The following is a 13,885-nucleotide window of genomic DNA, read 5'->3' as shown; positions in this document are numbered from 1 at the left end:
ATCCAATGAATGCTGTCAAACAAATCTTTTTGTTGTACACAGAGAAGCTACCAGCTATAGTCAATCATGATCATTAACAGGATGTTAAGAGGCCTTGGCCTTGGGAAATTAAAAGACATTTCCGAACTTTCAGCACCACTGAAATAATGTAAGTGGGTATATGTATATATTTGGCCCTATATGTATAATTTTGACCCTGTGTTGATTTCAGAAAACCCAAAATAAAATAAAAAAAAAAACTTGTCCACAAAATTCTTGTTTTTTTTCTATTAAAGATGTACATTGTACAATCATTCTGCCACAGAAAATAAAATTTCAAAGAAATAATTGAAAGCCCAATATTGCCATGATATTCATGTCCCTCTATATAAAGTTCTGACCACAACAGTATTTTGAATATAGTCAGATTGTCTAGAATTCCTATTATAATTATTATAATAATTAAAATAAACCAGATTACAATAAACCAAATATAAGATTATAAAAATATTTCTAGACATTTTCTTTTACTAATTTCAAGTTTGAAATAGTTTTGTTCTATTGGAAGATAATTAAAAACAGACAGAAGCTAAATTATCTGTCAGTAGAATACGACTATTTCAAGCTTGACTTGAAATGAGTAAAAATGTCTAGAAATAGGTTGAATAAACTTATTTATTGCTATTGACAAGTTTATTAAGATGTGATATTTTGCATTGCAGATTCAGTAGGATGTGTTGCTGATACATGTGTGAATGCCTAAGGACAAACACCACAAAAATAATATCTTAGCAAGGAATAATATTTTGAACATGTGCCAATTAAAGCAATATTTCCCTTCATTAAACAGAAATATTTATTAAGCTTATTTTCAGATATTTACTCATTTCAAGCGTGAAATTATCTTGCTCTATTGACAGATTATTTAGTTCATTTACTTCTATAAAACAAAACAGCCTGCCAGTAGAATGAGTATATGATTTAATGTGTTTTGTTCACTGTTATATATTTATATTCAAACCTCTACAAAAGTTCTTGGGGGAGATAGGGAGGGAAATTCTCTCATTTCCATTTTCTCATGTCCTTCCATCCATGTGTTACCACTGCCACCCCTGTCTCTTCCATCGCATATCAGAGAAATAAAGGGGAAGGGTGACTGTTATTTCTTTTTTCACCTCTAGTTCGACGGGGCTTGCTCTTTCTTCTTCCTGCCACGTTTTGGCTTCAATGAGCCTGTAGAGACATACAACACTGCATCAGTCACCGACAACACAAACACAATAAGACTCTGGCATGTCTAGTGTGGCAGGTCGGAAAAAAGCTGGTTGCTGTACCATGGTTTTCCCAGTGCTGGATTGCTTTAATAAATGTAATTTTTCAATGCCTTGGTTCAACAGATGCAGGAAGAGCTTTGATTCCTTTCACTGACAATGGGGGTTAGCCTACTTGTGCGTGTGATGAAAATAGAAGTGAAAGACACAGAGTGAGGTGTGTAGTGATTAAAAATACTTGAGACATATTGAGTTTGTTGGATATGCAATGCCAAAATGTCAGTTATCTAATCAACACCTATTTTCTTCCTTATTCATGTACCTAATCTTCTACAGGTTTATACTTGCCACTGTTCAAAAACCTTATTTATAGCAGATTTAATTTGACTCTAAAACTTTTTAAAACCCTTTATTTGTGTCTAACAACACTTTATGTTTTCCCCAAAATATATGGTACTAGTGCATCTCAAACAATTAGAACAGGGGTGTCCAAACTGATCCATAAAGGGCCGTGTGGCTGCAGGTTTTCATTCCAGCCATGCAGCAGCACACCTGATTTGGCTCATTCAATCAACTGACACACCCACCCTTTAATCAAGGGTGGGTGTGGCTGCAAGTATTTGACTGTGCGAAGACAGTTCATTTGATTGAATGAGCCAAGTCAGGTGTGCTGCTGCATGGCTGGAATGAAAACCTGCAGCCACACGGCCCTTTATGGATCAGTTTGGACACCCCTGCTTTAGAATTTTCTATATTTCTGCATAAATACGACCTAAAACATCATCAGATTTTCACACAAGTCCTAAAAGTAGATAAAGAGAACCCAATTAAACAAATGAGACAAAAATATTATACTTGGTCATTTATTTATTGAGGAAAATGATCCAATATTACATATCTGTGAGTGGCAAAAGTATGTGAACCTCTAGGATTAGCAGTTAATTTGAAGGTGAAATTAGAGTCAGGTGTTTTCAATCAATGGGATGACAATCAGGTGTGAGTGGGCACCCTGTTTTATTTAAAGAATAGAGATCTATCAAGGTCTGATCTTCACAACACATCTTTGTGGAAGTGTATCATGGCACAAACAAAGGAGATTTCTGAGGACCTCAGAAAAAGCGTTGTTGATGCTCATCAGGCTGGAAAAGGTTACAAAACCATCTCTAAAGAGTTTGGACTCCACCAATCCACAGTCAGACAGATTGTGTATAAATGGAGGAAATTCAAGACCAGTGTTACCCTCCCCAGGAGTGGTCGACCAACAAAGATTGCTCCAAGAGCAAGGCGTGTAATAGTTGGCGAGGTCACAAAGGACCCCAGGGTAACTTCTAAGCAACTGAAGGCCTCTCTCACATTAGCTAATGTTCATGTTCATGAGTCCACCATCAGGAGAACACTGAACAACAACAGTGTGCATGGCAGGGTTGCAAGGAGAAAGCCACTGCTCTCCAAAAAGAACATTGCTGCTCATCTGCAGTTTTCTAAAGATCATGTGGACAAGCCAGAAGGCTATTGGAAAAATGTTTTGTGTGCGGACGAGACCAAAATAGAACTTTTTGGTTTAAATGAGAAGCGTTATGTTTGGAGAAAGGAAGACACTGCATTCCAGCATAAGAACCTTATCTCAACTGTGAAACATGGTGGTGGTAGTATCATGGTTCAGGCCTGTTTTGCTGCATCTGGGCCAGGACGACTTGCCATCATTGATGGAACAATGAATTCTGAATTATACCAGTGAATTCTAAAGGAAAATGTCAGGACATCTGTCCATGAACTGAATCTCAAGAGAAGGTGGGTCATACAGCAAGACAACAACCCTAAGCACACAAGTCGTTCTACCAAAGAATGGTTAAAGAAGAATAAAGTTAATGTTTTGGAATGGCCAAGTTAAAGTCCTGACCTTAATCCAATGGAAATGTTGTGGAAGGACCTGAAGCGAGCAGTTCATGTGAGGAAACCCACGAACATCCCAGAGTTGAAGCTGTTCTGTATGGAGGAATGGGCTAAAAGTCCTCCAAGCCGGTGTTCAGGACTGATCAACAGTTAGCGGAAATGTTTAGTTGCAGTTATTGCTGCACAAGGGGGTCACACCAGATACTGAAAGCAAAGGTTCACATACTTTTGCCACTCACAGATATGTAATATTGGATCATTTTCCTCAATAAATAAATGACCAAGTATAATATTTTTGTTTCATTTGTTTAACTGGGTTCTCTTTATCTACTTTTAGGACTTGTGTGAAAATCTGATGATGTTTTAGGTCATTTATGCAGAAATATAGAACATTCTAAATGGTTCACAAACTTTCAAACACCACTGTATGAGCAATTTAGAGTAGCCAGTTAGAGTACAGTAGCTAGTTGACCTAACCTGCATGTCTTTGAACCATGGGAGGAAACTGGAACATCCAGAGAAAACCCACGCAGGCACAAGGAGAACATGCAAACACCACATCGAAAGGCCCCAGTGAGGCCATGAGGTTCAAACCCAGAACCTTCTTGCTGTGAGGTGACAGTGCTATGATATTTATAATGGATAATATTAATGATATTAATAAATATTATATAGAGCTTTTTGCATATAAACAAACTCTTTGGGTATGGTGTAACTCAGAACAGTAAATTTAATTGTTAATCATAGTGTGATCACAATTTGTGATGATATTTAACATAGTTGAAACAAAGAGTGGAATATAACCACCTTTAGCTCCTGATAAAATAATTAAAGGTGGGGTATGAGATTTTTTTCAGGAGTATTTTTTACCATATTGCATGAAAAGCTCCTCACACCCATGTTGCAAGCAGTACAATAGAAGGTTTGACCCAAAAACAAAATATTTTAATCCAGTCTACAGTGTAAAATAAAGGAAAAACGCCATCCAATCATATCGAGGTACCACCTCAAAATGATTGGATACTGACATGTGAATCAGACTGAAGCCCACGATCAGCCTGTCCCTTCTGTGTGTGTGTGAGAGAGAGCGAGCAGAGTGTCACACAGAGCGCAGGATTTTCTCAGTGCGCTCCCTCCAAACAACGGGGATTTACATGAAAACGGAAGGAGATATTCACAAAATTCTTTCACAATGAGTGCTACAAGGATCTCCTGAACACACTGATGTAATTTTTTGTCTGTAGTTTAAAAAATGAGGTCACTAGAGCGAGTTAAAAACGAGTGACTTTTCTGCCAAGTTTATAATGGCAGTCTATGGGGCTGCGCGCCTGTCCTCTCCTCACTTTCAGGCTTCTCATTCAAAAACTGCAAGTCCTATCGTGTAGGTAGACACATTGTGTGAATCAGGACAAGTGTGGCTACTACTTTTGAGAAAATTATGCGTGTGGAGTGAAAATTGGGGCTGAAAACAGTTTAAATGAGAAAGTTTGAGCTATTCTTCCAAGCTCTCTACACTCTGCTCCACTGGTGTGTAACGCAACAGACACTCATTATAAAGGCTGATTTTCTCAGGCTTTATAAGGGGGAGGAGGGGTGGAGATGCGTGGGGTGGGAGCATGGCGAGGGCGGGCGTGTTTCTTTTCAAAATATGGCTTGCGGGAACCGTTATTCCAAAATCTCATACCCCACCTTTAACTCCACACTCAACACACAACAGATTTATGATATTGCTGTTCTGAGAAACAGCAATATTGTAAATCTGTTGTATTGATTTGTATGTGGTCTGCACATGCAAATCAATACCACAAAATTCACAAATCACGTTACACAATAAGAGTGACCATTCTTTTCCTTTATAAAGTTAATTTTAGTGCTTTTTAAATGTAGTGTACTTTTTCAGTGCCCTCTTATTACAATATGTCATTACATGTAAAGAGTATAAGCATCAGATATCCTCAATCACATGTTCTCCCAGTGTTTATCCTCTTCATAGCTTCAGAATGGCTTAAGTATTAATTGTGATTTATAAATAAAATATTTGTGGATTACAAATTAATCTACAAAACATATGCTTGACATTTAAAGACTAAAAGTGACAAAAAACAACAAAATAAACAACAAATCCCACAATGTGAAATTAACAGGATTTTTCTTTGTAGATCACTCACACTGTACACCTGTTTTCAATAGTGTCTATTTTTTTCTTCACATATTCCTAGGAAATGTGATTGCTGCTGAGGAATTTTATTCAGCATTCTCTCTCTCTCGTTTCTCTTCTCTTCTTATTCTGTCAAGCAGCCAGTCTCTTCAGACACCCATCATGGACTCGACAGCTCACAGCAGTTGCCTTCATTGCAATTTTTTTCACAGAAGCCAAATGACGTTCTGATGGTCTGGAGAGATAGGGACTAATGCTGCTTCTCATAATGTTTAATTTCCATATCTCTTTGCTGTGCTAAGCCCTGTACATTTTATTGAAAGTATTATTTGGCCCTTTAGTTGCTCAGTCATGCATCTCATGCATCAGGACCTTCTTTAATGGAAGCTCCCCAGATGAGAGGTGACTTCAGGCCTTCCCTACTAGTGGGGAAGAGACTGCATTGAATTCTTTATGAGGAATGGCAGAGGAATGAGCAAGGTAAGTTGGCCGTGTGTGTGTGTGTGTGTGTGTGTGTGTGTGTGTGTGTGTGTGTGTGTGTGTGAGAGAGAGAGAGAGAGATAGAGATGTATTTTTTTCACCGAGATTGTGAGTACCCCTTTTACACCTAAGATCAAGGGTTCCCAAAATAATGATATTGATTTAGGGGTTTATTTACAAATGAGCATTGGTCCCAAGTTTCCAACTTCCAAATGCTGGTCCATTTCTGAAATGATCACAGAGGCTTAGGCCATGCAGCAACCGATTGACAGTGGCGAAGCTGCCAAGGGGCATGATGCTGGAGGGGGTATGCCCTTCCCACTGGGGTGTCTGGGGGTCTCCCCCAGAATTTTTTTTTTAATGGCATTGAAATATGCAATTTCCAAGCATTTCAGCTTGTTTTGATGACATTTACATTAGTATCAAAACTTGCAAGTGGATCGTGTATCTGCTGACAGTTCATAACAGCACATGTTTAGCGTCTGACAGCACCAAGCAGTGTTTATTTTGATGGGGCAATGACTTTGACACTTGATAAATTACACATTAATCTTAGATATTTCAGACATTAGGCTAGTATAGGCCTACACTCGAGTCTGTCAGATGTAGATCAAGAGTTTAGATTCATTAAAACACTGGAATATTTCCAACACATGGATCTCTTTACAAACCAATAATATAAAGGGAAATTTAAGCATTAGGTCTTGCTCTTGTAAATAAGGTTTTAAAAATAATATATACTCACGGTGCAGAAAGCTTTGCCAGGCTGATCTTTTACAGGCTGTATACACAGAAATGCAAAAGACCACTCTTTATTGAACTTCGTTTTAGAATGTACATGCTTTCTTTTCTTTGGTGTACTTGTAATTGTTCCTTCAAAATCTGACATGATTACACAAATGAGTGATCGAGCATGCGAGATATAAATTGCATACAGTAGAGATCAATAATTATAAAGATTAATGTACACATGCCCATGCATGCAATGACGGCAGCTGTTTTATAGCTGTGGGTCTGTAACCATGCAGACCCCATCAAAGCAATCGGAAAATCACAGCATGTGAAATGCCAAAAAGCAGCTTCGGAAGTGCTCAAGTAGTCAGACTGGTGTGAATGGAAAGACCAGATTTCATTTGTCACTTGTCAGCATGACCGGCAGAGGTACCCAAATCAACCAAGTCTATACATACCAGAAAATGTACAGGCCCTGAACATGTATGTATACATGTACCTGTTTAATAAGCTGTTAACTGGTCCAAAAATAAAACTGGAGTGTAAAATGTGGTAGTAAATAATGTCATGTTATTTTTTTTAAAAAGCAAGTGAAAAATAAGCGCTGGATTAAAAAAACCCAACATCTATCTTCTGTAAATAAAGATACAAATTTTGTTGTCTGGTGGTCAAGTGTTTGAGAGAGGGCTACGTTGCCTTGCACTTACAATTGGGTTGCCTGTGGTCACAAAAGCCATCAAAAATCAGGTCGAGGTCTTACCATATTCTCAGCTTTGCTCCACGCACTTTATGCACAGAGAGCTCTGCTATAAATCCTGACAGATCATTGACATTATTATTCAGATTTTTCTGATGTAGGTTTTTTTCATGTCCTGGCAGGTCAGCTGGTTTGGATATCATTTTGCACATCTAACCCCCCAGATGCAGGTCACTTCGGAGGTCTGAATGGGGTTACTCACAATCTCCTCTTTTGTTTCATATATCTCATTATCTCTAGCCGCTTTATCCTGTTCTACAGGGTCGCAGGCAAGCTGGAGCCTATCCCAGCTGACTACGGGTGAAAGGCGGGGTACACCCTGGACAAGTCGCCAGGTCATCACAGGGCTGACACATATGCCGCTTTTCCACTACAAACGCGGCTGAGTCGGGCTGAGCCGTGCCGTGCTGAGTTGGGCTGAGTCGAGCTGAGCGGGGCTATTGAAGTTGCATTTCGACTACAACCGCGCTGAACCGTGCTGGCTGGAAGTGGGTGGACACATTGGGTGGAGTTAGCGAAAGTGGGTGGACGTCACGTGATGTCGTTAAGCAGCGCAAACAGTGACATCAGTGATCTTTTAAGCGGTAGTCTCACGACCCGAATAGTAAACAATAAACATGGAGGACATGGAGTCGTTAGTGTTGCTGGTCTTGGTGCTGTGGCTTGTTGTCACCGACAATGCCAACAGATACTGGCAAGAGCGTATACATGAGGCGAGGTACATAAGGCTTCAGAAATTCTCGTAATTCGTAATTATTCTTCTTCCAGGTTTACGGCGTTTACAGATCCCAGCGTGCTCGCGGGGCGTGTGTGGGCATGTGAGGACACTCCTCCTCACCAATCAGTGCACAGGGGAGTGTCTGCTCACGCCCCCAGCCTCACTCGGCTCGCTTTGTCTCACTTCAGCCCCACTCCAAAACGGTGCGAGTTTTAGGGGCTAAGGAGGGCTGAAGCGAGCCGAGTCGTGCTGTTCTTTGGTAGTCAAAACGCGAGCCGTGTCGGGCTGAAGTGAGCTGAAGCGAGCTGAAAAAGGGTAGTGGAAAAGGGCCAATAGACACAGACAACCATTCACACTTACACCTACGGTCAATTTAGAGTCACCAGTTAACCTAACCTGCATGTCTTTGGACTGTGGGGGAAACCGGAGCACCTGGAGGAAACCCACGCGGACACGGGGAGAACATGCAAACTCCACACAGAAAGGCCCTCGCTGGCCACGGGGCTCGAACCCGGACCTTCTTGCTGTGAGGTGACACCGCTAACCACTACACCACCGTGCCACCCTGTTTCATATATTTATTTGACAAATTTATATTAGAAACAAAGAAGACAGATTTTGTGTGCTAATATTTTGAAATGTTACTCGGAGTCACATTCAGACAAAGACCCATTTAAATGAATACAGTACATGCTATTTTGGCCTTTTTCATTATCTTGACTACCTCCACTAAACAAATTAGCATTGTGTCACAAATCACATACTTATGTACTTCTCTAGAATATTATTGAACACTAACCAGTTTTCCTATTACAGATAGTGCTTGAATTTTAAAACATCAGACGTCACCTTCAAACTTACTAAAAGTTCTGTTTCGTGTACCAGTCATTTGGATTTTCTAGATCAGTAAATACTTTTGAATAGAAGGTCAGAGTTTTTGATTTAAGATGCAGCCCATGACAACAAACTCACAAAGACTGGAAAATTTAAAGAGAGGTAGAGCTCATCAGTGTGTTGAACATTGCTGTGCATGAAATCATTAAACATTTTATGGTTCAACTTGGAAACCTGACAGACAGAGATGTTTTGGCTCTGATGTGTCATCTAGTGAATGTCATATTTTTTTCAATACATTGCCACTTACATTGCCGCTGCTTCTGCATACACATGCAAAGTCATGTACCATGTATAAACAAGTTTCCTCTGCTTCACATCAAGCTGTATCACACCACCCTGACATGGATTATTTTCCTATAAGAACATAACACTTCCCACTAGACTGGTGAGTCAGTGCAAGGAATACTCCTTTGTTTTTAGTCACTTTATACATACACATGTTACTGACATACAATGTCCAAGCTGGCTCTAAATAAATATAGATATAACATATTTCCATATAAAGCAAAAGATCTGATCACAGTGCACACAGAACACAAACAATTAGATCACAGAAGCATCTGATGTAATAGCGAAGGTGAGGAAATGTTATTTATCCAGATATTGACATCCAGATATAGATTGCAAGGCATAAATGAAGCCTAAGAGAGAGCCTATTTAAGGCTTATTCATGGTGACACTGCCTTACATACTCCTCTATGTTTCAGAAGAAATATCTCCTCCACCATATATTTCCTGACTTGCTCATATTGAATGCTACATTCCCAAAAGACATAAAGCAGTTGTTTGATTTTATTTTCATATAAAACTCAAATTATGAGAAATTGTTCTCTCTATTTCTCTAAGCTTCTTGTTGATGCTATCTAAGACCAGATGCAGCAATGGCTGTTTCTAAATACATGTTTACACACTTGTCCTAGAAACACAAGCAGGACATACGGTGTTACTGTGTGTTGTTCTGAAGTTGTATGTTTATAGCTATAAGTGTTGATCTTCTGAGATTTCCTAATGTCATGTCTGTGTAACCCCACACCCAACACACTCACACAAAAACCTTACAAAAATGTAGTGACCACCTTAAAAGCAAAGCTGCAGAGCTAGATCTACAATCCCAAATCAGAAAAGTTGGGATGGTATGGAAAATGCAAATAAAAAATGAAAGTGATTTCTAAATTTACTTTGACTTGTATTTCATTGCACACAGTATGAACCCAAGATGGTTTATGTTTTGTCTGGTCAGCTTCATTTCATGTGTTAATATACATCCATTCCTGCATTTCAGGCCTGCAACACACACACAAAAAAAAAAAATTGGGGTGGGGTAATTTTGAGCTAGTAATGAGGTAAAACAGTGATATAATGATGTGATCTGAAACAGGTAATGTCAACAGGCAATTGTAATCATTATTTGGTACAAAATCAGTATCCAGGTAAGCATAGTCTTTGAGCAAAAATGGGCCAAGGATCTCCAGTTTGTCAACAAATAGGGGAGAAAATTATTGAAATGTTTAAAAACAAAGTTCTTCAAATAGGGGTTCTTCAAATAAAGAAAGATACAAAGGGATTTGGCTATTTCACCTTCTACGGTGCATAATATCATTAAATGGTTCAAGGAATCTGGGGGAATTTTGATGCATAAAGGGCAAGGGTGCAAGCCTAAGGCTACGTTTACATTACGTCGAATCAGCGGATCATCAGATTAACGTTCTTAAAACGATTCGCGTTGACACTAAAACCGTTAGCCGTGCACACAGCAACACCAATACGCGGATACGCTCGGCTCCGCAGGCATCCTGCGCTCCAAATCACTCCGCCCTGAACAGCGAGTGCCCTCTGGAGGGTGCGCACTCCGGCCCTGCGCAGCTCACAGAGCGCGCGAGTGAAGTGAACAAGCCACGATTCGGGACTGAGCCGCTGTGTGTGTGATCCCAGCGCATATCACTTATTACTTGCAAGTGGAAGGATGGCAAGCCTAAAGACAATCATAACTACACAATGGGCAGTATTTGCATCAGTATTTGCAGTATTTTCATACTTTTATACTCTTTAATGAAAGGTGATACAAGGCGGAAGTCTGCGCCGTTTTTCAGCAGTCGTGTCACATGACCAACGCCAGCGAATCAGGAAGGTGGATGTCACAGTGACATTGTCCAATGAGACGCCAGCTAGAGCTCAGCACAGCGTATTCGCGTATTCTCAATGTTTACACAGCACCGGAGCTGATACGATCTAGATTGAATACGTGGACGCTGGCGGATTCCCGTTTCCCCGCTTTTTCAGGGGGGTTAATGTAAACGGACAGTGCGTCCGCGAAGAAAACGAGACAGATACGGTCTAGTGTAAACGTAGCCTAAGCTGAACACCCATGATCTCCGATTCCACAGACGGCACTGCATCAAGAACTGTCACTCATCTATAAATGATATAACCACATGGGCTTGTGATTACTTTCGCAATCCTTTGTCAAGTACAGCAATACAGAGTTACATCCACACATCAGTTAAAACTTTACTATGCATAAAGGAAGCCTTATGTTAACTGTGTCCAGAAGTGACATTGACTTCTCTGGGCTCAGAGGCATCTGGGATGGACCATCACATAGTGGAAATGAGAATTGTGGTCAGATGAATCAGTATTCCAGGTCTTTTTGGGAAGAAATGGGTGTCAGTGCCCTTAGCAAAGGTAACTTATACTTCTGTGATGGTAGCATTAATGCAGAAAAGTACATTGAGATTTTGGATTAACATATGCTGCCTTCAAGATGACACATTTACCAGGGATATTTCAACAAGACAATGCAAAACCACATTCTGCTTACATTACAAAAACATGGCTGCAGAAGAAGAGGGTGCCTGTCCCCTCTGTAAAAAAAAAATATATATATATAAATGTTGTTTAGCTTTTGGTATCTGATGTAATTTTGATAAGGTCCAAAATCATGAATCCATAAAATACAGTGCCCCCAGAACTATTGGCACCCTTTACACAAATGAACAAAAATGACAAAATGTCCACTCATCCTTTAGAAAAAACTATTATCTTTTCTAATAATATACCCTTCTTTTTAGAAAAAAACTTTTTAAAATAATAGCAATTTCTATCAAAACTATATGACAAAATTGTTGAAGTCTCGAAGGAACATTTTAAATAAATATCGAAAGTATCTTGAAAAGCGTATATTGTGCTCTTTCCTTGGGTTATAAATATGAGGTTGCCCACATAAAATAAAAAAAAATATTCAACACAAATAAGAGGGTTGTTGACCTACACAAACCAGGTAATGGATATAAAATACACAGGGCTTTTTGTTGTTGTTTCTTTTGGTTTTTCCCCCCAAAAAATGCCATTAAGCATGACCAGGACCATAACATAATTTCACATATCTGAAAGAATTGGAAAACATACCAGGAAATGGACTGACATCTACCTACCCCACATCACCCCCTGCCCTCCCCCAACAAAGTCCCAACCTCCACCACCACCACCACCACCACCAGTCTTCAACTGAGGATGAAGGTGAAGGAGGGAAAAGTGCCAAGAACAAATTTTAAAATCCCATTTAAGTACATTCTTATGGTTGTTCGGTTAGCGATGCAAGAAAACAGCACTTCTTGAGAACTTTTCATAACATCCAACACCTGAACTTCTCCAAGCATCATTAGAACTAAAGTAGGTATCATGCATTGTGGTCAGGTGAGACCAGAATTAAAGCATCCATGCACAGCATCAGTATGTTTTTCAATAAAAGGCAACAGCATACCTTGAAAAGCACCTGATACACATTGTAAAATATGGAAGTGGCTCATTGATACTTTGGGGAAGTTTTGTGGCTAGTGATCCCAGGGCTCTTGTGTCAATTGATGGCATCTTGAATTCTATGAAACACTAGGATATTTCATCCCAAAATCAGGTGTGAACGGTGTTAGCAGCCTAGAGGGTCGTTAGGGTGATCTGTGGGTCGTTGGATCTCTCTCTGCCATCATGTGAGTCATTGAAGTCAGCTGACTCTTGGTGTGGATGTGTATTCAGTTTTCTGGGAAGTATGCCAAGGACTGCATTGTAGTGGGCTCACTGGTGTCCCCTATAGACCCTTTTCAGTCATGTGACATTCGTAAACGCGACCACCATTTTGGACATGTAGCGGACTTCGGCTCGAATTGGTTTGAATGCGAGGAAGGCGACAAACGGAGAACATACAAGAAAAAGGAGCGAGATGCAGAAAACACCTTCGCTATCCAGTGACGTAGGGCATTTACAGGGCGAGCAGAGGGAGAAATAACAACAGTAACGACACATTAGCAACGCCGTACAGAAATAACGGTTTATGGCACAGACCCTTTCGGTTCTCGCTCATCTAGCTGCTACAATGACTGCTTAGACTGCAACAATAATACCTAACACACATTTAAGTATCCGTCGTAAAGACGTGAAACTCGTTGAGTGATGAGTGTGTTCATTGATAAGCTGACACAATTTAAAAGTAGACATACCATCACACTGCCCTGGCGCTGTGTACAGTTTACCTTCTACGGTTTGTGCACTCACTATTTGCCATTACTTTCTCCAACCGTTGTGACAGATTACAGGGAACGGCCTGGATTTAAGAGACAAATACATGTTCCTCTTGTTTTGAACACTTATTTGTAGGCAGTGCTTAATTTGTAAAGTGGGAGGTCCCGGAGCGCAGAGGATGAGCGGCTCCGGTGCGGAAAAAAAGAGGGGGGGAGAAGGGCGCGGCGCTGCGCTTCTGGGCATGTTTTGTAATAAAACTGCAAATTAAGTTCATCTGCAGATATTTTGTGGATGTCGTTTCATGAGAGAAATCACCAACAAGACAGATATCAAAATCAGACATTAACACTAAATAAACTTGCATTTTTTTATTTAATTATTTGGGTTTTTTTTGGTTACATAGTCAAAAGAGGTGTCGGATCACCGGATCCAGTGTAAATAGCTGCCGGAGCCAACGCCCGAGGTTCCAGAGCGCGCTCCGGCTTGCT

General features: G+C 40.1%; 1 protein-coding gene across 2 annotated transcripts in view; it reads right to left on the bottom strand.

Moving 5' to 3' along the window:
* Positions 1-984: 984 nt before the first annotated feature.
* ptn (pleiotrophin) overlaps positions 985-13,885 on the bottom strand; it is a 162,894-nt gene continuing 149,993 nt past the window's right edge. For both annotated transcript variants that reach the window (XM_060914354.1, XM_060914353.1), the window contains exon 5: positions 985-1,212. In XM_060914354.1, coding sequence (XP_060770337.1) covers positions 1,157-1,212 — 56 coding nt within the window. In that variant the 3' untranslated portion in view covers positions 985-1,156. The remainder of the gene's footprint in view (positions 1,213-13,885) is intronic.

This window comes from Neoarius graeffei, chromosome 2 (genome assembly GCF_027579695.1).
Source record: "Neoarius graeffei isolate fNeoGra1 chromosome 2, fNeoGra1.pri, whole genome shotgun sequence".
NCBI lineage: Eukaryota > Metazoa > Chordata > Actinopteri > Siluriformes > Ariidae > Neoarius > Neoarius graeffei.
This window is presented reverse-complemented; position numbering and strand designations above follow the sequence as displayed.